The 25,583-nt window shown below is 42.2% G+C and overlaps 1 protein-coding gene and 1 long non-coding RNA gene across 2 annotated transcripts; one reads left to right on the plus strand and one right to left on the minus strand.

Annotated features, from left to right (window-relative positions):
• Positions 1-263: 263 nt before the first annotated feature.
• LOC119646191 lies at positions 264-1,120 on the plus strand. Its single transcript, XR_005248699.1, has 2 exons — positions 264-630; positions 687-1,120. It is a non-coding gene; the product is annotated as an uncharacterized LOC119646191 (long non-coding RNA).
• Positions 917-23,819, minus strand: LOC119646190 (tetratricopeptide repeat protein 37). Its single transcript, XM_038046574.1, has 14 exons — positions 23,530-23,819; positions 23,257-23,465; positions 23,002-23,203; positions 15,518-16,230; positions 14,975-15,386; positions 14,731-14,913; positions 14,482-14,666; positions 14,206-14,385; positions 2,771-2,988; positions 2,305-2,704; positions 1,824-2,249; positions 1,596-1,770; positions 1,359-1,543; positions 917-1,299 (listed from the first exon to the last, which is right to left on the minus strand). Exons 1-14 carry the CDS (start codon positions 23,704-23,706, stop codon positions 1,137-1,139), a joined length of 3,828 nt encoding a protein of 1,275 aa, XP_037902502.1. The 5' UTR covers positions 23,707-23,819; the 3' UTR covers positions 917-1,136.
• Positions 23,820-25,583: the final 1,764 nt, after the last annotated feature.

Genomic DNA, 25,583 nt, shown 5'->3' on the forward strand with positions numbered 1-25,583 from the left:
AATAAATTCTCTTTTATCGCACACCACATTCAATTTCCCCGCCATCAATAGAGGTTTCAATCCCTTACATTCATCGATCCACTTTCATGTTTCCGTTTTCAATTAGATCTTGTCAGACGGATTACTCAGTCTATCCGTAGGATCAACTAAATAACCCTCCCACTGTCGAGCAATAGCTAGGTCATATAAGACGTGAATGTTAAACTGCAAGAAGTGGCGAACGCAACCAGCAATCGAAGACAAAGGACCATTAGATGATGTCTTCTTTCGAGCTGGATATCAGCACCTCTTTTGTTACGTACATCCATTTACTACTGATGGCAAAGTAGTCAATCTGCTTGTACAGTGTCGGTCAGTCGAAATCCAACTGATCTTATGGAAAGGTCTGTGTTCGAATGGTAGCGGTAGCGTAAATAACAATTCGACACCAGTTCGCGTCTGGTACCACTTGACATTCCGAAGTAAAAAGCCCAATACCGTAAGAAGGAAAGAAATACTCTCCAGAGTCCTACCATCTTATTTCACATTCATAATTCCAGAATAAAATCCCGTTGTCGAGTATTCCAGATACCAACCATTAGCCGTTTTCGATAGCCAAACGATGTAGCAGTAAAGTTTCGAACCTTGCAGGTTGGTAGCCCACAAAGTTCTATCCCTATTAGTCGCCTATTATGTAATAGTCTCAGAGTATTCTTGAACCCCAAGTCATGTGGCAAACTGCAATGGATGGAAATAAAACCCACTCCTACACATAGCAGCCTCATACATATCCATCCAACAGCAACGGCATAAACAGAATAGCAATTGCTCACTATGCACACAATTGAATTGTTTTTTGAATTGGATTCCATATTGATTGATAAAAGTCGAGTGTTTCGTTTACCTGAAAGGACAATGCTAATATATAAGTAGTTGATTGTAGAGTCAACAAGGCGGGTTTTTATTTTGGCATACATTTAAGTAACATTTTGTGTTATAAATATTTAAAATCTCAATAAATAATATGTTCAATTGGAAAATGACAATTAATTGGATAGTTGATCGTTTCAAGCAAAAAGTGTACAAAAAAGGTATAAAAAGACAGCATACAATTTGAATAAATAATCATTGATTTGCCTAATTGTGGGTTGCTTTGTTTAACTTTTACATGACACTAGAACATCCCACGCCTCTTGACACAGAGGATTCAAATGAATAGCACGTTGGGCTAGTTTCATACTTCTCGCACGATCAACGCGCTTCATCGCTTCACTTGCCACAGCCAAATATTTACTTGCATTCAACGACATCTCCTTAGTCCTGCAATGATAAGGAATGATTCAAAACAAAGTAAATAGCAATGATTTTGAAGCAAATACCTTCGGGGATTTCGTAATTCGAGCACAACTGTACTTTCAGCAATTTTACTTGCCGGTCCCATATGCTTTTTCGAACGTCTATAAATATGGAGCAAATAGTCGGCCAGTACCCGGCGTAAAAGCGGTCTACCAGGGAACGCATGTACTCTAGATATGAGGTGGTTCAAGCCTTTCTTTGATTGGTTCTGGGGGAAAGTTTATGTGAAAATTTTGAAAGCGATTATAGGAAAAACTTACATTATAAGCATGGACTTGTGCAATTAAAAATGCAATATGGTGACAGTGCTCGACGTCATCCTCATATGGTTTCAGAGCTTTCAGGGCAGCATCAATAAGTTTTTGGTCTGTGTGTATTATTCCAAGTGCACAGGCCGAGAAAAGTGCTTGTATTGGTGGGTTCTGTAAATTAATACTGAAATTCCGGTCGATTAGGCAGTATAATTTACGAGCAACTGCTTAAATTACCATTGCTTTAATATTCCCTTCGTATCACCTTCCCCTTGTGCGGCATACACCATCGACGACATAGCTACTAATATCAAAGATTTTTCAGTCTCATTGTTTGCCAACCACTCTAAAGCTAAATTATAAACTGAATAAGAATCTTGAAATTGAGAAGCTCTGAAACGGGCTAAAGCCAATCCAATGTATGATTTGAATGACGCTTCGGAGACTTCGTCAAATGCTTTGATGGCCTCCTGCAGTTGATTATTTCGAAGATAGCTATAGCCAACATTACACAACATTTTGTCTTTATCAGGACCGCTCGCCTTTTCCACAGCCAACTCGAATGCTTTGGTTGCACTATTCGTTAATGATTGACGAGAGTTCAGGAATCCTAAATATGATAGTGATTCTAAAGTTGCGTCCACACCTACTGCACCATAATACCTGCAAACAACGGAATTTATGTCGAAAAATATTAGCCAAAGTAAACATTACGTACCAATTTATAGAGTCCAATGCAACAGGAACGGCATGCATGTTTTCAATAGCATATTTATATCTTGGGTCTTTCAGATTTTCAGGATTCGAGAGAATATTACACACCCAATACGCGTACCCAACGGCAGATTCGGTGCGGAATTCAAGTTGAGTGCAATGACGGAATAAATCCATAGCTTCGTCCGATTGTCCTATTCGTTCTGCTATAATAGCTTGGCCGACCCATGCATTCACGAATCCAGTATCAGCTTGTTGGCCCCGGCTGAATGCTTTATTCGCAAGTTTAATTTCTCCTTGCTTCAAGTATAGTATTCCTAAATTCGTCCATGCAGATGCTGATTTTTTATCGATTTGTAATGCTTTGATAAAGCAATGTTGAGCAAGTGGTAGATTATTGATTTCTAGGACGATATTTCATTAAAAATAAGAAGAAAGCATGGGAGGGGATTTAAAACCTTTGAACTCACCATTTGTTGTACATATAACACCAAGTAAATTCCAATTTTGCCAACGACTTGGTTGTAATTGAATAGACTGTTTACTTGCATCCATTGCGAGCCTTAAATGCCTCTTCCTGGTTTCTGCATCTTTCCCATATTGAAGGGCAAAATAGTAGTAACAAAGCGATAGTTCATGCCAAAGTAAGGAATCCTCGGGATTCAGCTTTATCGCACACGTGTAAAACCTACAAACAATTGTTATTTCTGCATATACTCGTATATTTAATAAAGTAGATAAACGTTTTTTTCACTTAACAAAAAGCTGACTTTTAGAGTAAGTACTTATAAATTTGCAATCAGCCACTTGGTTATTTTGACCATTAGTTTGCCCGGTAGACGCACAACTACAGTGGAATCCCGATCATTCTTTTCCCTATTATTTATATTTTCGGCTGACTTGTACAAATTTGTGTGTTTCCAAAGTTAATTTTTTTTAATTTGTACTCCTGATAATTCTTACCAAACCGTCCCTGACGATGCGAATCATCGGGATTCTATTGCATTATTATAGTTGCCCATTGATGGGTCGATATGATTTATAGAAGAAAGCTTATTACAGCGCTTACCCGTATTATCCCTCATGTTATATTCTTGTTAATCATCATCATCAACGGCGCAACAACCGGTATCCGGTCTCTGTCAACGGTCTCAAAGTTGTATTCTCCTATCCTCATTCTCCCTGTTTGACCAGTGCGGTTTGATGTTGTTGGTTGGTTCGACTTCGGTGCTGACGTTGCCACCACATATTTTGTCTTGCCTTCATTCATGTGCAGCCCAAGATCTCGCACTGTCTGCTCGATCTGGATGAAGGCAGTTTGTACGTCTTGTTAGCGCAAAAACCAATCAGGTCCCCCAATTTCTCAGAAAATATGGGGTTCGCACCGTGGAACAAATCGTTATCATCAACCGCGCTACAACTAATATTCAGTCTAGGTCTGCCTAAATAATGAACTGAAGCGCGAAACCAGGATGTTAGGGTTTCCAAGAGGTCCACCCATTCGATACCTCTAGAAGCTGCCTCCTGACCTAAGCCATCTAAATTTGCGATTGTTTCTGACACGGCTCCTTTTTCTACCATATAGACTCTCCGCGTTAGTATAACTTGGAAGATCTTGCTTATAGATTCCTTCGTTGTGTACATAGGATTTAGGACTATGGATCCTCCTGTAAGGCGCAAAAATTCTTCGCAGAATTTTTGTCTCTAACACGGCTAAGAACTGGCCATTTCGCTTGGTAAGAAAACAATTCTCTGAGGAATACACGAGGACTGGTAAGATTATTGTCTTGTGTAGTAGAAGCTGTAGCGCTACTATGAGAAACAGTTTGTGTAAGCTGAAATAGGCTCCTTTTCTGCTAAAAATCGTGCGAGGATTTGGTTGCCAAACCTGTTATCGACACCAAATAGAAGAAATTTTCAACGGTTTCAAAGTTGTAGCCTCCTGTCTTCATTGTTTTCAATTAGTGGACCCGAAGAGGATAGGGCCTTTGAAACTCACCTCAGCATTGCAACAATTTTTAAGGTTTTGAGAAGAACGAAACCTTGTTAAAATCGGTTTACTGTCACATTTTTCTCGGAAACGGTAATAGCGATTGACACGCTCATAATTAAATTTAAGGGGGGAGGGGGGTACCCATACATGCAAAAAGGAGTGTAAATTTTCTTTTCACCAATAAAATGAAAGATCTCGATTTACGGTATTTTCCGAAGTCGGTCTTAGTTGTGACATTTGTTGAAAAGGTGGGGACCGCGGGGGGTCGAAAATGATCATTTCTTTATCGAATCCATTCGCAGAAACTATCCAATTGAAAAATCTGAAAAAAATCAAGAGGCTGCCATTATATGGCGCCTAGGCTCCGAAATACCTTCCATACCGATTTCTGTTCAAATAAAGTTAATAATAGTATATTACTATAATTTTTGGTAATCGAGCGCAAAACCCCTCTTAAGTTCATCCTAGAATCATGAAATTTTGCACCAAGTTTGGGTGAAATCACACTATTATCAACAAGGTTATAATAAGCCAAAATTGTCCCTTCTGTGCAAATTCAAGACTTTGAATGTCAATATCACCCGAAAGTGGATATTCTCACATAACATATGCATATATTACGTGCTAGATACTGATGGGGCAAATGTCCATCACACCAATGTTTTTATAAACGAAATACACAAAACCTTCCATACCTGAAGTGTCCAGGTTCCACTTTCCCGACTTGTTCTAGAGTTAAGTTAAAAAGAATTCACGTCTAAGATCGTTATTGATTGTGAGTGGTCTCAAGAGTGACCCTGCTGCGTTTACCTCGCACGTAATTAGGAGCAATCTGGTATCTTTTTTCAAAAAATCTATTTTCTAAAAACAATTTCTCCTTATATGGTAAGTATATACCAAATAACGCGCAAAATTGAAATATACAAAGATTGGTTTTTCATATATTTCAATATGGCCACTTCCTTGTGTGAAAAGAATATAATGTATAAATAAGTCTTTCTATGAAAAAATCTTAAATTATTAGATTTTCCCCACTGAAACAGTGACTCCCCTATGGGGCAGGGATTAAGAGTTCGCTCAAAATATTCGTTGCTTGTCGAAAAGGGATACAAATTGGGGAGTTGGCAACCTGTTGTCAGGTGATCACCCGGCACTGAAGGAGGGAATAAGTTGTTCCTAAAGTACCGATATATTGTATGTCCAATAAAAAATCACTACTAGCGACTGAGACGGTGTTAAGTACTAATTCCCTGAACTCCTGTCCTTTTTGGAATATGCATGTGTGTAATTGGTGGCACATTTTTCAGACACAGAGTTCACCATAAGTTCCTTTGGGCTTTGACGGACTGACCACATACTAAAAATCAAACTGGAATATATTTAGGAATAGTCTTTTGAAAGTGCGGAACAAAAGAGGCGTTCATATCGCTCTTGTATTTCATCCGCCATTTCTCGCAGGGTTGAAAAGCTATGACCTTCCAAGTCCGCCTGGTGGTGAGCACTGGGCTGCCATGAATAGTTCTCATTTCTCGAGGGCTACTCAGGTCTTCGGCCACGTCCCGAATCTCGCGACAATATCTGGGTGGCTGTGGAAGCTTGCAAGCAGATCGATACGCGTGTACACCATAACAAAAAGAAATTTATTATCACGCTGGTCAAGGAAATAATAATGATTCCAGAATTATATACCACATCGTGAAAGCATTTGTAGATGATCGCAAATCTTTAGTTAGACCTATGAGTGACGTTCGCGGGCTGGTGAAAGGAACACTTCGCCACGTTTCTTATGAATGAAATGGCTACTCACCGTAACATCCGGGTAACGATTGTCCATCAAGTAGAAATGTAGAATTTCAACAATCAACGAAAGAAGGGAATGTTTGTTAAGATTCCGAAAAAGAGCACCAATCTTGAGTTCGGCAATTAGAAGTGTATTTGTGTGCTCCCGGCCGTCGCGAGGATAATAACAGTTAGCTTAAATGGTCGTTGAACGAAGAACATCTCGAAGACTTGATCGATTGTTCGACATGTTACACAGAATTACAGAGTATAATCGGATGTCATCTCTTCAAATACATATACGTCTTATGGGAGTCTTTTTATTTGTTACAACTCCTTGGAAAACAGGTCTTTGCCAACATTATATCTACAATAGCTAAGCAGTAAGTGACGACAAGGAATTATGGGACGGATCATGGGTTAGACATATTTGAAGATGACATTTGAATTTATAGGTCTTCTTTCGAGCCTGTAATCGAAGGAGTGATAAAGAGAATCTCGCGATAAATCCCAGCAAGACCAGTCTCGTTGTGTTTAGTATAAACTCAAACTTATATCCATTTTTTGTGAACAACTTCAATTACCATCATCATCATCAACGGCGCAACAACCGGTATCCGGTCTAGGCTTGCCTTAATAAGGAACTCCAGACATCCCGGTTTTGCGCCGAGGTCCACCAATTCGATATCCCTAAAAGCTGTCTGGCGTCCTGGCCTACGCCATCCCTCCATCTTAGGCAGGGTCTGCCTCGTCTTCTTTTTCTATCATAGATATTGCCCTTATAGACTTTCCGGGTGGGATCATCCTCATTCATACGGACAAAGTGACCCGCCCACCGTAACCTATTGAGCCGGATTTTATCCACAACCGGACGGTCATGGTATAGCTCATAGATTTCGTCATTGTGTATGCTATGCGTCCATCCTCATGTAGGGGGCCAAAAATTCTTCGGAGCATTCTTCTCTCGAACGCGGCCGAGAGTTCGCAATTTTTCTTGCTAAGAACCCAAGTTTCCGAGGAATACATGAGGACTGGCAAGATCATAGTCTTGTACAGTAAGAGCTTTGACCCTATGGTGAGACGTTTCGAGCGGAACAGTTTTTGTAAGCTGAAATAGGCTCTGTTGGCTGACAGCGACCGTGCGCGGATTTCATTATCGTAGCTGTTATCAATTGTGATTTTCGACCCTAGATAGGAGAAATTGTCAACGGTCTCAAAGTTGTATTCTCGTATCCTTATTCTTCTTCGTGTTTGACCAGTGCGGTTTGATGTTGTTGGTTGATTCGTCTTCGGTGCTGACGTTGCCACCATATATTTTGTCTTGTCTTCCTTGATGTGCAGCCCAAGATCTCGCGCCGATTGCCGCCTGCTCGATCTGGATGAAGGCAGTTTGTACATCTCGGGTGGTTCTTCCCATGATGTCGATATCGTCAGCATAGGCCAATAGTTGGGTGGACTTGAAGAGGATCGTACCTCTTGCATTTACCTCAACATCACGGATCACTTTCTCGAGGGCCAGGTTAAAGAGGACGCATGGTAGGGCATCCCTTTGTCGTAGATCGTTGTTGATGTCGAATGGTCTTGAGAGTGATCCTGCTGCTTTTATCTGGCATCGCACATTGGTCAGGGTCACCCTAGTCAGTCTTATTAATTTCGTCGGGATACCGAATTCTCTCATGGCCGTGTATAGTTTTACCCTGGCTATGCTATCATAGGCGGCTTTAAAGTCGATGAACAGATGGTGCAACTGTTGTCCATATTCCAACAGTTTTTCCATCGCTTGCCGCAGAGAGAAAATCTGATCTGTTGCTGATTTGCCTGGAATGAAGCCTCTTTGGTATGGGCCAATGATGTTCTGAGCGTATGGGGCTATCCGGCCTAGCAAGATAGTGGAGAATATCTTGTAGATGGTACTCAGCAACGTGATACCTCTATAATTGCTGCACTGTGTAATATCTCTCTTTTTATGTATGAGACAGATAATGCCTCGTTGCCAATCGTCAGGGATGCAAAATATCTCCTAGTGATCTCCAGGAACAAACATCTTGAGAATAGATTAAAGAAATGCAAGCGAGCAATTATTGTGCCAGCTTAGTGGACCAAATCCAAGCTGTCAAAAAACTGCCCTCGTTCCAAACACTCGCTTGTCTTTGCCATCCTCTCCCTGGAGAAGTGGTTGCAATTGCCACCTTCAAACAGGAAGGGAGAAGCTTGCACTGCACAGGCTTTAATTGAAGGGAATGTTAGTGTCTGTGGCGTATGGGCATAGCAAAATCACTAACACAGTCAAAAGCCTAAGCATGAAGATAAACAGTGATTTTACATAATTCAAATACTGAATTCCATAGTTATGGAGGACTAGAATCATAATAACTATCTGAGGAATCGCATTCTGCGGTACAAAGATGAATCCACACATACTGACATGAGACAGAACCGGGATACATGGAGTCAACCCGAAGCAAGACCTGTCACAATCAACTTACCACTGTTTTTTGAACCAAGGTGCATGCGCTGAAATCTATGGAGGTAGTACAAATGTGCTTGAATCCATATTCTCCCAGACAGTCATACAGCATTGTGTCACCCAATGTAATTAATCTGACTGACGGACTTTAGCACATGAAATTCAGTAATCCTATACAAAATTTTCCTCTTGAGCGACGTACAGGTAAAGAGAATACCAATGGAAGCTACAAGCGCCCACATACCTTTCAGCACTGCTTTTAGTTACTAAGGGCCTCTATTTCCATTACAAATCCAAAAAGAGTCTTATTATTAAATGTTCATGTTTTAACTGATCTACTCCTAGATTATTGTCTGTTCCTAAAAAGATACTTCCTTTTCACGGGAGAACACAGTATGGTTATAATGCTCCTAAGCCTATGTTGGATTTTTCTGAAATCCTTTCCCAAATATATTTTGAAATGTGTAGATTTCGGAAAAATAATCTCCGTTCGTAATATTTATTTTCCAATACCAGAGAAAGCTGCATTTCTTGTTCGCCAACCTACTAAAGAATCATAATTTCAACAGGTTATCTGATTCATGGAAACTGAACAGGTAACCTAATCAGGAATATTTTTCTGGAATGTCTAAACTACAATAACCCGCCCGCGTACTTTGATTTACTGAGTTTAGTCACTAAATTAATGAAAAAGTACAAATTCTCTTCTCCCCCTTTATCGACTATATAGATTGTTGGACACGACTAGAATGTTCAGACAAAAAAGGTCCGAATCAAACCACAATTTGGGATTGATCATATTTATAGGGTATTTATATCCCGATTTGAAATCAATCTTTCCACAACTATTCCATCAATTTTGACAAATTTTTTCAATACATGTATGCCTATCCAGGATATTAATGTCAAACAGAAGCTTTTCTTGCCTTCTCATTGAAGTACAGAATAACGAGCAAGTAGTTGAAATAATTCTATTGTAACACTTTCAGTAATATAGCACCTAGAACATACACATTTATACATTTATACATTTATGCCTAGCCTTATCCAAGCACGCTCCAAACAAAATCATACATATATGCCGATGACTTCATAGTTTACACTTCCATGAAGTACATAGTATGCAGACGGAAGCCAGTCTGAATTCATATTTGGACGAACTCTACGGTATTTTGCCAAGTGGACACTAGCACTCAATTCAAAAGCCAAAGGATTGTCTTCTGTAGGAATAGAGGAGAATGCCCCGAAAATGTACTCTGACGCCAAGAAACTATCCCATGTCTGTTCATTTCCCATTCCTACCGTTAAACAAGTTGTCTATCTAGGCCATCATCACCTCTAAGTTATCCAGCATTCCTCACGTTAATACTACTACTAAAATACGCCTTTAAATCACTGGCAGGAACGGTCTGCTGTATCTAGCAGTATTTAAGCTCTGACACCTGTCCTTATAGAAAGCTTGCTCCCAATTTTTGATAACACTATCAACCAATGCGACTTACACTACAAATGCTCTTCTGCTAAGGCATCCGAAATTTCACTTTCTCTTACACGACAATGACCAGGCACCAGGACCAGAGTAGCTCCACCTCTACATTCTTGAACGACTTTTGAGGTGACCCTTAGGATCGCATACATTTCAGCCTGAAACACCGTTGCATATTGTCCAAAGAAAATCCACTTCTCATTATTATCCGAAAAGTAGATTCCTATTCCGAGATGCTTTTCTGTTTTTGAGCCATCGGTATAAAAGACCTCAGTGTATACCGAAGGGCTGCAAATTGAGTAATGCACCGCGGCGGATATCGTACTCATGCCACCGGTAGTACCTACGAATCAGTCCTTTTCAATGAGGCTAGTTGACAATGAAAAGTCGTTTGTTTCACCTTAACACACTTAACATGCCCGATCAAGTAGTTTTAACCTCCTAACCGGCATAATACCTGCGTCCTAGGTAGTAGGCCTCGAAAAAGTTTCTCGGTGAAGAATGAATTGCCAACGATCGATACACACCGAGACACACTGCGAGTCCCCGGAGCCGTCGACAACTTCTTGCCGTCTTCGATTGTGTGATGTGAGCCTAGCTCTGCCAATGTGGTAGTTGAGGTGTGTATCAGGAGCCAGCCCTTTCGAGATCCTGGTCGGGTTAGGTGCATTGCACTGGTATTAGTAGACCGCGTTGCCCCTGGAACTGAGGGTATACCCATCCCTGACTATTAGCGGGCCGCATTAGTCTCGCCTTGCACAGGATGCACTAGTAAAAACTTAAATGGAGAACAAAACCGTCGCAAAGTGATGCGGCTCCTGGAGCGGAGGTTGCAACCCAGAGAGTAGCACGCAGTGCTGTTGTTCCGGAAAGAGGCACAACGGAAACTGCTGAAACTTATTGGAAGGCTTCGAATATAAGCCAAGTTAGAGCGAAGAGTAAAAGCTTATCAAGAAATAAGCAGCAGTTGTGAAGCGCATCCGGTCTGCGAAGTTCCTTCAGAAAAACGTCGACAAAGGAGTGAAAAACAGGCTCATCTCTCTGGTTTTACGTGGGTACCTGTCCCGACGACTTAATCTTAAGACACGGATCGATTTTGTAACCACAATCAGACCCCCGCTGTGAAAAGCTACAACGGTACCGGTCCATACCGAGTGCATGGCTCAGCATTCATTAAATGAATGATGAAAAGCTCATCAGAAGTAGATTCGCTAAACAGATATGTGCTGCCGGAGACTTATCCCCAGGATCTTTCGGCTTTAGAGCAGAGAGATCCACAGTTCATGCTGACATGCAAGTCGTGATTGCCGTCCGAGCGGAGGCACTCTGCAGCCGAACTCGACGGGTGGTGTTCCTCGTAATACTTGACGTTAGAAATGCCTTTAATCACTTAAGATGGAAAGGCATTCTAGACCCACTAAACAATAGTTTCCACGTACCGAGCTATCTCTTACGGATATTGGGAAATTATCTGAGGAACCGCCCCCTATCCTATGAGATGCTAGAGGGTCAAAGGAGAATGGAGGTCACATCGAGAATAGCGCCGATATCCATCCTACGAGCTAATTTCTGAATTATGATGAGCTTTTTCGAGCAAATCAAAGCAGCAACGGACAAGACGCAGCGCACTGTCTCGGAATCGGCCCTGATAGTGATCGCAAGAGTGATCCCCATTGTCCTTCTTGTTAAGGAGCGTAAAGCCATATACAACCGCAAGGGGGAAGAGCCAAGGGAGATATTTGCTCGTGGAGAAAGGCAACGTACAATAGAGGAGTAGCTACTCTCTTGGCAAAATAACACTAGAGGCAGATGGACTACCCGGCTCATTGGCAACCTAGGTGCTTGACTGAATCGGAAGCATGGTGAGATTGACTATTTCCTTACCTAGCTCCTAAGCTGGCATAGAAGTTTTCATTTTTACCTGCACAAGATTGGAAAGATACGATCTCCTGATTGTGTGTTTTGCAATGTGTTCGTGGACGACGTTCACCACACCTTTTTTTCTTGTGGAAGATGGAATGAAATTCGCCAACAGCTTTTTTAAACAGAAAATCACTCTCCAGACAACTTTGTCGAAGAGCGCCGAAAAGTGGAGCCGTGTTGCGTATAACGTTCGGGTTCTCCTCGTTGCAAAGAAGATAGAGCTCGACCAGTCGAGCGATCGGATGGCGCGGGGTTCTTTGAACTAACAATTCCCTTCCGTTCCGTTGATAAAAGGAATTCCCTGATTTGAAGTTTCCGGGGGATGGGAAGGTGTTTAATTAGCATCCGATGGCGTAGCATTGTGAGAGTCCAACACTCAATGCGTCAATGCATTCACCTATGCATAAGCAAATATCAGCCTAATGATAGCAATACATATCCACATTACTACATGAGACCTAAGTAACCATGTCGAGACAACGATCTGCCTACAGCCCATAAACTAAGAGAGCTCGTTTCATCGTTATATCTACATGTTCGTTCCAAAGAAGCGTTTTAACCAGAATGACCCAGAAATTTCACTTCTTCGAAGAGTTAAATGTTTGCACCCCTCCATCTCTGAAACCAAAGGTCATTCGGTTTCTTCAAACGCTGCCCCACCTCTGCCCTGGAACCAGCGTGACCGAAGCGGCTCGCGCTCCTTTATATAATTCGCAGAACACAACATGACAACCAATTATATTGAGCGTTAATCCACCCTATTGACCAGAGCTTGGCCAGAGCTGAAAATATTTTTTTGAGAATTGCGGGGTCCTAAGTCCGCATCAACTTGATGCCAGACCGGACTAGACAAATAGGGCTGTCCGACAGCTTTATCAGTCTCACTGCAAGTAGATAGGAAGGCTCTTTGGCAGATTAATTTGAGCAATCCTTACAGATGCTCCCCACACTCTACCGTCAGAGACTCAATCACCTCATGAATAATTTCTCGGAGAATTGGCGCATTTGGAGGTGCTCACCGACAAAGAGTTTGAAAACCAAGCTAAAACTCTCCACGTTTATGAATTTTTCCTTCCTGACAATCATGAACTTTACCCTTCAGTGTTCCAGATCAATGCATGAGTTCTATTCAGCAAGAGTACGAATGATGTGCCGTGCCTTCTTTCGAGGGCCGCGTATCCAACATTCGACATGCTCTATCCTACACAGCTCAGAATTCACAACGGTGAACTTGGGCCGACCGCCAGAACTAAAACCTGCGATTATCTGATGGAGTGTAGTTAAAGCAGCCTCAATGGTGCACTCTAAATAGCCGCATCATTTTTTCCACAGACCTTCCCGGAGGACCGTCTTCATTGAAATCTCTCTAGCTTTTTTGATCAGCTCCCCACAAGAAGGGTGAAAGCCCTAGTGCGGAGCACAACAGAGCATTGCCTACCACAGATGTGCGCATTACCTCTAGCCGAAGAGTCTGCTGCGTCCAGAAAGGAGTTCACCAAGGTTATCTTTTTGCCCCCACCTTCCACCGAAGATTTCGTTTCCTTGGGTCCAATTTCTCTAAACATTACCACACCTTGTGGTGTTGCCACCCCCATGTCCTCATTCTCAAGAAGCTTCGGCTTCTTCCGCGATGCATCGGTTCATGTTTCCCGCAAATTTTGTTCAAAATTTCGAATGCATCCTCTTCCTGGTGAGGATGACAATGCCAGGCTAGATTTAGCCTGTAATCCCCTTTCCTTAGTGGCTGAAGTTTCATTCCGCGAGTCTTCCTCTTCTCTTTTCTGGTCGATTTAGGAAGTAATACCGCGAACGGGTCAATCCTAGTCAAATTTCTAGTTTCCTCAAAAATGAAGTTGCCATACTTTCCTCTCTGGGTAGCTACGCCGTAGGTATTAAATGCAAGCTTTTCATTAAAGTGGAAAGCATGCACGTGAGTGGTCATCAATTTGATGAGGCGGCGGTGACTTCTTACCACTTCGAGAGTCCAAATCCTTAAGATTCCACATTTATGTTTTGGATCCTCTTGGCGTAGAAGTAAATTCCCCACCAAGACCAGGGGAGCAATCATCATAGTTTATTAGTTATATAGTTAAAAACCTTCGATTAAGTTAGTTTCTAAGGGTTTTTATGTTAAGTCTATTTTTAAATCGTGATGTCCATTATTTATTAATAAAATTATTGTTTGAGAAAAAATGTTTCTTAGACTTAATTAAGATTTCACCTCAATTTTTCTATTCATCAAAAGTAAAAAACTTACCTTCCAGCAAATTCAAACAATTCGTTTTTCTCGAGAACGACAATGTCCTCTTCCTGACCAGCTAAGTTTCCGCTTACATTCAAAAATGCTTTTGTAGGGGACATTCGACCGGTAGCCACGAAAACATTTGCCAATAGTCGCCACAGCCAAATCATATCTCGCTTTCCAGTTAGAAAAATTCTGAGGAATTATCAATAAATATTTGTTAACTCGCTACAGAGAAAAAGAATAATCAAATATGAAAGGAATAGGTTTCTAATCAGAACAATAAAGTACCTTTGCAAACAATCAGTAGCGTTTTGAAGGTTTTCTTTACATCTTCCAAATAAGCATTTACTTGATAAATATATTGCATAACAATAGTGGGCTTCTGCAGCTCCTTTTAACGCTGGTAAGTAGTCCGGGCATGTTTCAAGTAATTCCGTAAAAGCAGCAATAGACTCGGAATACATACGTAATGTCTGTGCACCACCAAAAATTTGTATGTAAAAAATTTTGAAATCTACAAAGAATTAAAATTTCTACCAATTTCACAACTCCAACTTGCAATCTGGAATATTCATTTTCCGGGTCAAGTTCAATAATTTTCTGATAGACCTTCATCGCGGAGTTGAAGGATCCTCGCTGGTAATAAGCATCAGCTAACCCTTCCCAGCAAAGTATGTCGCTTATATCAAATCGGAGGGCGGACCGAAACGAATCAATTGCCTTTGAAAAAAAACACATTAAAAATTTGTGGAAGCTTATCATTATTTAAAAATGCACAAACTTCATCAAATTTCTGCAAACTTAAATTATGCAGACCCATTTGGAAGAGTGGCCACTTAGTTTTTTGGAAGTATTTCCCGGCCTTCTGCAAGAGAGCATAATTCAAATCCCATTCTTCGTTTTTACGATAAATTCCGCTCAGATGTTCGATGGCGTGTTTATTCATTGGATTAAGGTAAATACATTTTTCATAGCATTTTCGTGCTCGCGCCCAATCATTTATGGAGGAGTAAAGTTGACCCAAGCTCGAGAAACACCCGGAGTAATAGGGCTTTTGTTTAGTGGCTCTTAGTAAGCATGTCAACGCTTTTTCGAATTCTTTTACTTCGAGGTATTTCCTTCCTTTTAGGAGATCTATTTCGAATGAATCGGTAGTTTCATTGTCTAGAAGTGTGATTGTTTCAGTCAAGGTTCTGAAATCAAAGAAGTTGTTGATGTAACTTTTACAACTATATAATATGATGATCTTGATTAAAAGGAATTAACATCACAACAGATTATAGCTTTACAATGAAAAATTCAAATATTTGCATATAATTTGTACCTCACGTAATCAGCTTCTAATAAAGTCACAAATGCTTCCGATCCACTTTCTTTCAGCTGTTTCAGCATTGATTCAGCTCTAGATTTATCATTTAAATTAAACAGTGCACGGGCAAGATAATAAAGTATTAGCGCATCCTCTGGGGATGTCTTCAAAAGCTCCTCACATATGTTAACGGCCTTCTCGAGACTCTCCTTGCTTTCGTCGTGCAACAAGCAAAGCACATATTCAGATCCAGTGCTATTGATCGAGTCATATTCCCTTTTTGCCATTGTGTATGCACCGAGTTTCACATAACACTCAGCTAAATACTTCAAACAAACTGGGTTTTTAGACTCCTCGGATTTAATGTGTTCTAGAAGATCTCTAGCTTGGGAATACTTTTCGGTAGAATACAAGCTGACAGCTTTAGCAAGTATTCCTAACGATGAATTTTTATTGAGGTTGAGTAAACCCTCAGCATACGATTCAATCGGATTTTTCAAAAGTGAATTCAAATTTACGGTAGAGCTATCAACATTTTCACTGTAAACTTTACATATCCATTCCAGCGGAGAAACTTCTCTAGGATAGAGTTCAGTCATGGTCACTGCTTTTTGAAGGCAATCTGCACTTCTGCTAGTGTTGTATAACAACTTGATGTAGCGTTTATACGACTCCAAGTGAACATCGGTGGATGGGATGGCTACTGCGACTTCCAGGCATTTTTCGTACTGAAAAAAAGATTTAAAGTTAAGTTGATCGAAGATGGTTTAAAATTGGTATTATTCAATTTATCCAATCCTACGAGAACATATTTTTATTCACAAAAACTCAACTTGAGAATTCCACAACACATTTAAAGATCTGGAGTTTTACCTATACAATTTCGTTTGAGACCTTTACCTTATTGCTGAATAACAACTGAATAATAGTGTAATTACTATAAGGAAAAGAGAGTAAAAACCTTATTTGTTAACCTTAAAACTCCATTATCATCATCATCAACGGCGCAACAACCGGTATCCGGTCTAGGCCTGCCTTAATAAAGAACTCCAGACATCCCGGTTTTGCGCCGAGGTCCACCAATTCGATATCCCTAAAAGCTGTCTGGCCTTAAAACTACTTTTGCAATATTGCCAATCTGATGAAGGTGGCTTGTTGAGTGATGCCAGGGTTTGTTTAACACTAATTTTAGGCATTTGGTTCAGGCAATTTGGAGGTTGGCGAGAAGGCAATTAGCGCAACAACACACACTGGGGCAGCGTAGGTAATTAATGGTAAAATCGTGGTCTTATATAGAAGTAATTTGTTTGCATGTGAAATATGCGATTTCCTACAAATAAGTGGGTATAACGTGTGCATACTAAATCTATCTATCTAAAGTTAGTACTAGATTGGTGATGTAAGCATTCCATATAATAGTTGCACCAAGGAAATTGAGATTTCTTCCGCGCTAACTTTTTTTTAAATTTTTTTGGAGTAAACAATTGCTTGAATTTCGGTAGCAATAATTTATATACGCCATCGAAAGAAATATTGGCATAATTTGTACAACAAATTTTACAAGATCTCTAGTTTCTGAGTTGCTTCCCGACCGACATGTCACGTCGACGAAAATTGCTGGTTGAGAATGAGGATCTACAGGGATGTCTGCAGTGAATATATTATATAAGAAAGAAAAAAAAGCCCTGCATAAAGATGCTATCATTTATTTTCACTCTAAATGTATGTTTGACGAGGAAAGATTTAATTATTAGAATAAGGTGGGAGAGGAAAATTGGACCTGAACATTTGGCACAAAAGCCCAGCGTGCCATTCTGTGCCGAACGCTTTTTCGATATCAGCTTTCACAGTTACTCTAAAGAGCTGGTAAGAAGTTGAGAGATCACGTCGAAAATCAAACTGAAAATCCGGGATTATTCTATTTCTATCTGAGTGTTGTTAAAGTTTTGTGATAATATTTTCTCGAATAATTTGCTCATAGTTGGCAGTAAACTTATTGGGCGGTAGTTTCTCGGGTTAGATTTGTCTTTTCCTACTTTGGTTATCGGGGTAATAACAATAATCATTGGCGCAGCAATCCGATTGGATCAGGGCATTGAAGTGTGTTAGAGCACTTCATTCAAAACCGGAACGATCCACTACAGGATTACAGTACCCTAGGGGAAGCAATGTGGTTACCATTGCGCTCGCTCGAGATTATTACCCTGATTTGACTCAGGAACTTTCGTACGACAGCCTTGTGCTCTAACCACTCAGCTATCCGGACACACAATCGGGGCAATGATCGCTATTTTTGTAGACTTTCCTCAATTTATTGGATACCAATCTGACAATAAAGTTTTTTTTTAAGGTTTTGTGTAAACACAAAACTTTATTAAAATCGGTTTACTATCTGTCTGTCTATCTGTCTTTTTTTTATTTTGGGGAGGTGGAAATCTTCAAAAGACACTGGTCTGGGCACACCAGCGTGTGGGATTTTTACCCATTAAAACCACCCCCGACTCCCTCCCTGCCCCGCGAAAACACCATAAGGTATTACATCACGGGGCGGAGTCAGCTCACTCTAGCTTAATCCCATTTCTTCTATACCCGACGCACGTGACCGCGCTTTTCTTCTTTCCTCTGCCTTTCGCAATTTATCCTGAATAGATGCGATCATGGAGTTGACCGCATCCCAATTCTCTTGATGTGCTAGCATTTTTGGCACCAGATTTTCTGGTACCAGCACCTCTCCTAGAGTCTCCTCTCTTCCACAAATCTCGGACAGTGGAAGAATACCTGCTCTGGGTCCTCTGGGACTCCATCGCAATTTGGACAGTCGGATGAGGTATCCAATTTAAACCTGTGAAGGTATTGGAGATATCCTCCATGTCCCGTAAGAAACTGGGTGAGATTATAATTAATCTCACCGTGTCATCTCTCCAACCACTCCTTGATGGCAGGAATGAGCCTGTGAGTCCACCGACCCTTTCCCGAGCGTCCCCACCGCTCTTCCCATTTATTTATGGATCTCTCCCTCTCAGCGTTCTTCGTCTGCAATAAGAGAGAGATTGGCTTCGCATGGTATATATTCGCCATCTCATCTGCCAAGATGTCAATCGGCATCATTCCAGAGATGACGAATGCTGCATCATCTGAGACAGTCCTGAAGACAGACCATACCCTCAGAGCTGTCCTCCTGTCGACTGCATTCAGTTTGCTAGTGTTAACTGGCATCCGCAACGCCTCACTCCAAACTGGGGTCGCTTTTGTTTTTTCCTCCGCAAGCGTCAGACCAGATCTTCCAGATGCTTTGCGACAACAACCAGTGCTATGTCGCCAGCGTAACCCACCACTGTGGCTTCCTCCAGAAGGGAAAGGTTAAGTGCCTCGTTGTACATGATGTTCCACAGTAGTGGGCCCAATACAGAGCCCTGTGAGACAGCCGCGGAAACAACGTACTCCTGGGGTCCGTCATCTGTATCATACCAGAGCTTCCTTTCAGTTAAGTAACTATCGACGATAGCAGCGAGATAGGTGGGAATACCAACCTTCGCTAGGGGTTTGCGTATTAGATTCCAATTGGCCGAATTGGATGCGTTTTTCACGTCCAGGGTTACTACCACGCAATATTTGCTGGTACTACCCTTTCCGTGGATTGCATCTTCGGCCAAGCCAATAACCAATTTGATAGCATCAATTGTTGATCTGGCTTTTCGGAACCCATACTGCCGATCTGAAAGGCCGCCTTGGCTCTCAACAACCGGGAGTAATCTATTATAGATTACCCGCTCTAAAATTTTCCCCGCAGTGTCCAAAAGATATATGGGTCGGTATGACGATGGTTCACCTGGAGGTTTGCCAGGCTTAGGCAGAAGTACCAACTTCTGTCGGTTCCATGCCGCTGGAAATATTCCTTCGGACATGCACGCTTCGCACAACTCAGCGAACATGTCCGGCCTGGATTTCACGGCAAGCTTAACAGCCTTATTCGGTACTCCGTCCAGGCCCGGCGCTTTATTGTCTCCTATTCTACCCCAGATCTCCAGCAGCTTGCCGTCACATTCAGAAGTAGTTGGAATGTCGGTGCTCTCCTCTTGCTGGGGGAATAACCCCTGGATGAGTTTCAGCGAGAGGGTGGGACACGTGATCTGCGGAAATGAACGGCCTCTGAATTGTCCCATCATGATTCCATAAGCTCTCCCCCACGGGGTTACGTCCGCTTCTGAGCAGAGCTCCTTAAAGCATTTCCTCTTGCTACGCTGGATGGCGAGTTTGAGTATTTTGCGGGCTACCTTATAGGCGCACTCTTTCTGCCACTGATCGACTCTACCTACCGCCCTCTGGGCCACTCTTCTGGCTCGTTGGCAGGCTGATCGAAGACCGGTCAGTTCATCATTCCACCAGTAGTTTGATCTTCTACGGGGGAATGAACACCTCCTAGGCATGAACAGGTCGCATGCTTTGGCGATGCATTGAGGCAGATGGACGGTTCTTTCCGTAGAGGCGCCTGCTTTATTAGGTAGATCTAACCACACCTCTATGAAGGTCTGCTCATCCAAAGATTTTGCAGACCAGCCTGAAATCTTTTTCGGTTTCGGGCATGATAGCTCTTTGGCCTGAGGCTCGACACATGTCTCAAAGGAGATTACCTGGTGATCGCTGTGGGTGTAGCGTTCGCTGACGCACCAGAACATACCACGCGCCAGCGAAGGGCTGACAAAGGTCAGATCTACAACTGAGCCTGACCCCCCTTTCTGAAAGGTGTTTACAGCACCTTCGTTAGCCAAAACTATGTCCATCTGCGCGAAAGCTTCTATTAAACTGCGCCAACTAGCATTTGATTCTCTGCTACCCCACTCTAGGGCCCAAGCATTGAAATCAACAGCAATCACCTTTGGACTTCGTCCCCTTGCGTCGAGAACAAGATTATCAAACATTTGCCCGGATTCAGACAGTGTCAAACTTGGTGGGGCGTAGCAGCTGTATACATATACACCAATTATTTTGGACCACACAAAGCCACTGGCTGCCTGACTTGCAGTACATTGTATGGCCTGTCGACCACAAACCCATATCGCCGCTCCACCAGTCGAATCTGTGACCCATATGCCACCGTGACGGTTTCTATATGGTTCACTTATGATGGCAATTTCCATCTCAGATTCGAACGTGATCTGCTCAAGTAAATCCTGAGCAACCCTGCAATGATTCAGGTTTATTTGAATAAGCCTCATTTTCTCATTGCAATGAGCGCCTTCTTAAATTCCGGACATTTACCACTTCCGGCAATATGCCGGTTATCCTGTCCCTGTTTTACTTCGCACAGTAGGCATTTGGGATCCCTATTGCACTCTCTGACAATATGGCCTTTCTCCCCACACTTTCTGCATCGATCGGATCGATCAATGCCGCTGGTGCATGCCTTCGCGAAGTGCCCAAACATAAGGCATTTAAAGCACCTCTTCAATGAAATTTGTTCTCTTAAACGGCAGAAAACTCATCCAATCCGAACCTTTCCGGCAGCCAACAACATCTGCGATGCTTCCGCTGGTACTCGTATTGTGGTCGTTTGAGTACCACCATAGGCTTTTCGTAAGCCCACAACAGACTCCTCGGTAAGTTCTTTCAACTTGAATTGCTCCTTGAGAGCAGTACAAACTTCTCGATGTCACTTCATCGAGATCCTTACATTGTATATAGATCTCATGTTTTTGGGCACGCACTGCGACATTCTCCCCAAGTGAGTATTTCACTTGAGCGCGAAAGTCATCAGTTTTGCCTACGCTGGATCTTTTCAGCTCGAACATGAGATCCCCTTTCTGGGTTCTTCGGATTCTGTTCACATTTCCGCTCAGATCTTTTAGGTCGGGATCAGCTTTGACCTTTGTGAGTATCTCCGCGCAGGACCGATTGCCCTTACTGGAGATAACAATTGCATCTGGACGAGTTCGCACTTTTGCTTTTCGTTACGCTTTTTTGTTGGTAAGTCCATCCATTGTTGTTGTGGTTTTGTTGGTTAGTCCATCCATTGTTTTCGTTCGTCTTAGGCGTCGCAAAGCTGGTCGACTTTCCTACGTTCGCTGTACGTTGTCCTCCTTCTGAGCTGTTGGTGTTGGTTTTCAGAATGTCCTGTCCGCTTTTTTTTCCTCTTAGGCGCCTGGTGATTATTTATAGAATCCCCCTCTTTTTCACGTACATGTTTATTTTGCCGGGATTCGATGGTAGTACGGTTAGGCATCACTTGGCTCCCTTACGATACTGTTGGCACAGCGAGGTTCGGCGTATATTTATTATTCTTTTCCTCCATCTGTGATCTATTATAGGGGACTCTAATAGCCCTCACCATATTCTTCATAACTTGGTACACGTTGTGCTTGTCCTTGATAAACTCGGGCAGCTCAACTACTTTTGCCCCAAGCTGGGTGAAGGGTAATTCCTCCGGATCGGGACTCTGCTCTCTATAAGTCTCGGCAGGGTTACTTCTTTTACATGTTCTTCACTTTTGGCGTTTATTGACCTTGTCTGTACTTTATCCTTCATCGTCTTTGGCATTGGTGGAGATCTTCTTGTTCCTAGAGCACTTCTTTCTGTCGCGCATCTTGAATATTTGCGGTGGGTGTTGTCACGGTTTTTGTCGTCCAAAAATCTGCCTTCAGTTCATCTTTGTTTGGTCTTGTTACTGATGTTCTCGGTAAGGTCGTACTTCGCTTGAAAACATTCTCCAGATTCAATTCACTTGTGACATTATATGCCAAGGTGGCCAAGTTGTCCACCACCGAAGCACTGCGTCCTGGCCTACGCCATCCACCTTAGCCAGGGTGCGCCTCGTTTCCTTTTTCTATCATAGATATTGCCCTTTTAGACTTTTCAGGTGGGATCATCCTCATCCATACGGATTAAGTGACCCGCCCACCGTAACCTATTGAGCCTGATTTTATCCACAACCTGACGGTCATGGTATCACCCATAGATTTCGCCGTTACGTAAGCTACGAAATCGTCCATCCTCATGTAGGTGGCCAAAAGTTCTTCGGCGGGTGCTTCTCCCGAACGGCCAAGAGTTCGCAATTTTTCTTACTAAGAACCAGGTCTCCGAGGAATACATGAGGACTGGCTAGATCATTGTCTTGTACAGTAAAAGCTTTGGCCCTATGACTTTTCGAGCGGAACAGTTTTTGTAAGCTGAAATAGGCTCTGTTGGCTGACAACAACCGTGCGCGGATTTCATCCTCGTAGCTGTTATCGGTTGTGATTTTCGACCCTAGATAGGAGAAATTGTCAACGGTCTGAAAGTTGTATCCTCCTATTCTTATTCTTCTTCGTGTTTGACCAGTGCGGTTTGATGTTGTTGGTTGATTCGTCTTCGGTGCTGACGTTGCCACCATATATTTTGTCTTGCCTTCATTGATGGGCGGCCAATGGTCGCCTACTGGTCAACGGTCTACATCTCACCAAGGTGGTAAGAGTGGTTCGAAAAACGTCCAGCAAAATATATTTAAGCAAAAAGAACTGACTTACCAAGCGGCTCCATTTTTCTGGAATGGCCGTTTGCTTGTAGAACACTCGACACAAATTCAGCCAGGCCGATTGCACTCTCTCCGCATTACTTTCAGTATTTTCCAGGTGGACTTCTCCCTCCAGCACAGAAAGGCAGTCCTCCCAAATCTTGTTCTCGCCTGATATTAACACCACCTTGCTCTGATATTCCTTCGCTTTATCACTGAAATTTACTCGTCACCAATTTTTACAACAATATTGCATCTTCTCACTCACGGAACCAATTTCAAGAGTTTTCGGTAGATCTCAGGCAGTTCTTCGACATCTGCACAATTCGCCAAACCTTGTAGGGCGAGCGTGGGGTCGACTCCGCAGTTCACTGCTTTACGAAGGGAAGATGCCGCCTCCTTTTTGTCGGTGTCTTGATACGCGGCTCCCATCAGCACAAGGCCCATGTAGTTCTTGGGGTCCTCTTTTATCACTGCCTAAGGAAAGTTTTCCCATCAGAAAATAGACTCCAAATTTTCAACTGATTCCTAGATTAATTACCTGACATTTTTCAATTGCTTGCTTAAAATCTTTGTTTTTGATGAATTCTCGAGCTTCTTTGAGGGCATTTTTCACAGATTTTGAAGACATTTTCGCATATTCTGGAAACCTAGCCGGCAGTCGAGCCCTGACAATAAGATTGACGTCTTCTTTGACATTTATGTTGACAGAACCCATATGAGGCGTATCGCTACGCCTGCAAGGCCATCATTTGACACTGGCCGTGTAGGTAGCTGTTAATTGACAGCGAAAAAGTTTCGAATGGAAATTCAATGCTATTCTGAAAGTGACTAAATTTCCCGCTGCAATTAATTTATTGCGCTAAAAGATTTTGAACTTACTATGACGATTAGGCACGCGAAGCCATTCCGCTTGAAGTGCGAATCAAAACGCTAACCATAAAACGGAACGGGAATCACCGCGGCGCGCGCGAACTACAATTCGCACGCAGCCATGCACAGCGAGTACGTCACAAGTCAACATAGGTGCTTTGGGTTGAATAGGGGGAATTTCAAGACGCAAACCGAACTGAGCAGAACATAAGCAGAGCGACTCTGTAATAATTCGGTTCGCGCGATGGTTTCATTTTATTCAAAAAAGGATTTTTATTGCAGCTGCAACTGCGGGAAGAAAGTTACCCTAACCACTAAATGTTTTGTTTTAAAGAAAGAGAATACTAAATCGCCCAAAACTCCAGATATGCGGATAATAAGGTTGACTATGGATTTAGAGAATTATGTCTAAATTTAAAGGTCAATACAAACGGCAATCAAAAAGCTCATTTTAAAATCTTTTGCCGCCTCACTAAATGCATACATAATAATTAGTCTTAATTCATTCGGTTGTTGTTAGCCAACAGAACCTTTTCCACCTCTGGTATTTAAACCCACAACCTGGCCAAAACTAGTTTACACATCTAAAAGCTGCACTATACCCTTTAGGATTTTGTATAAAACAAAACACCAGCGACCAACAATCACATTGCTGAATAGGCAAAACGTGGTTCGTTCAAATCATCCAGGATGAACGCTAGCAAAATTAGCAATATTGTTTCATTACGAACTATTGGACTACGATTAGCAAGCGCGAAAGTGCCTGGTAGGGTTTCCCGGAAAGTTCCTTTGCTTAACACTGCAAATTTGTACTGAATCGTACAATCTGGTGTGGATCAGCAAAAAAAGGACGTAACATCCTCTGGAGCAACTAAACAAAGATAAATTTGTTTGGTAACGATGCAATAAGAATGTCCCTAGACCGGAAGATAAAATTTCACAGGTGGTTCACAAAAAAACATTAAAGCGCGGAGGTGGCAGTAAAATGGTATGGGGCTGTTTTTCATAGCAAGCTGTACGTCCGATACATCGAATTGATAGCGTAATGGATAGATTTATGTAGAAGGATTTGTTGGAGACGATAATGCTATTAACATAGTATGCTGGTCCCAAGCCCAGGTAAAGGAGGTGGGTTTGAGGCAACGTACTTTGTACTGTCTTCAGTAAATCAAAAATAAAATGCTGAGATCAGGGAAAGAGATAAAGAAAATACAGCGGATTTGAAGCGCGCAATGAGGGTGCCGAGCGTATAATCGATTTTGCGGACACCCATGACCTTGCATTTATGAATACATGGTTCATCACACGATTGTCTCACCTTCCTATATTTTATAGTGGGAACAGTAAAACGTAAATCGATTATATTTTCATAAGATGCCGACATTTTACCACCGTCACTGATTGCAAAGTCGTTCCCTATGAAACCATGGCACATCGGCCATTGATTGCCGTCCTGTGAATTAAGCCACCAATAGAATAGCGTGAGGAATGCACTGGCCCGCGGCGCATTAAATGGTGGCGATTTCGTGAGAAGAAAGAAGAAATGATCTAACTTTCGCATTCACCAACCATAACGAATGTGGTAGAATCGTAGAACCAAATTAAAGATACGATCCCCAAAGCGAGATACTTGGCTTTGGCTTGGCTTTGAAATGAAGACCCGTGAAAAGAAACGCCTCTACCACAAGTTTCTCGACGGCAAATTTACAAGAATGCCAAACG

This window comes from Hermetia illucens, chromosome 1, assembly GCF_905115235.1.
Source record: "Hermetia illucens chromosome 1, iHerIll2.2.curated.20191125, whole genome shotgun sequence".
Classification (NCBI taxonomy): Eukaryota; Metazoa; Arthropoda; class Insecta; order Diptera; family Stratiomyidae; genus Hermetia; species Hermetia illucens.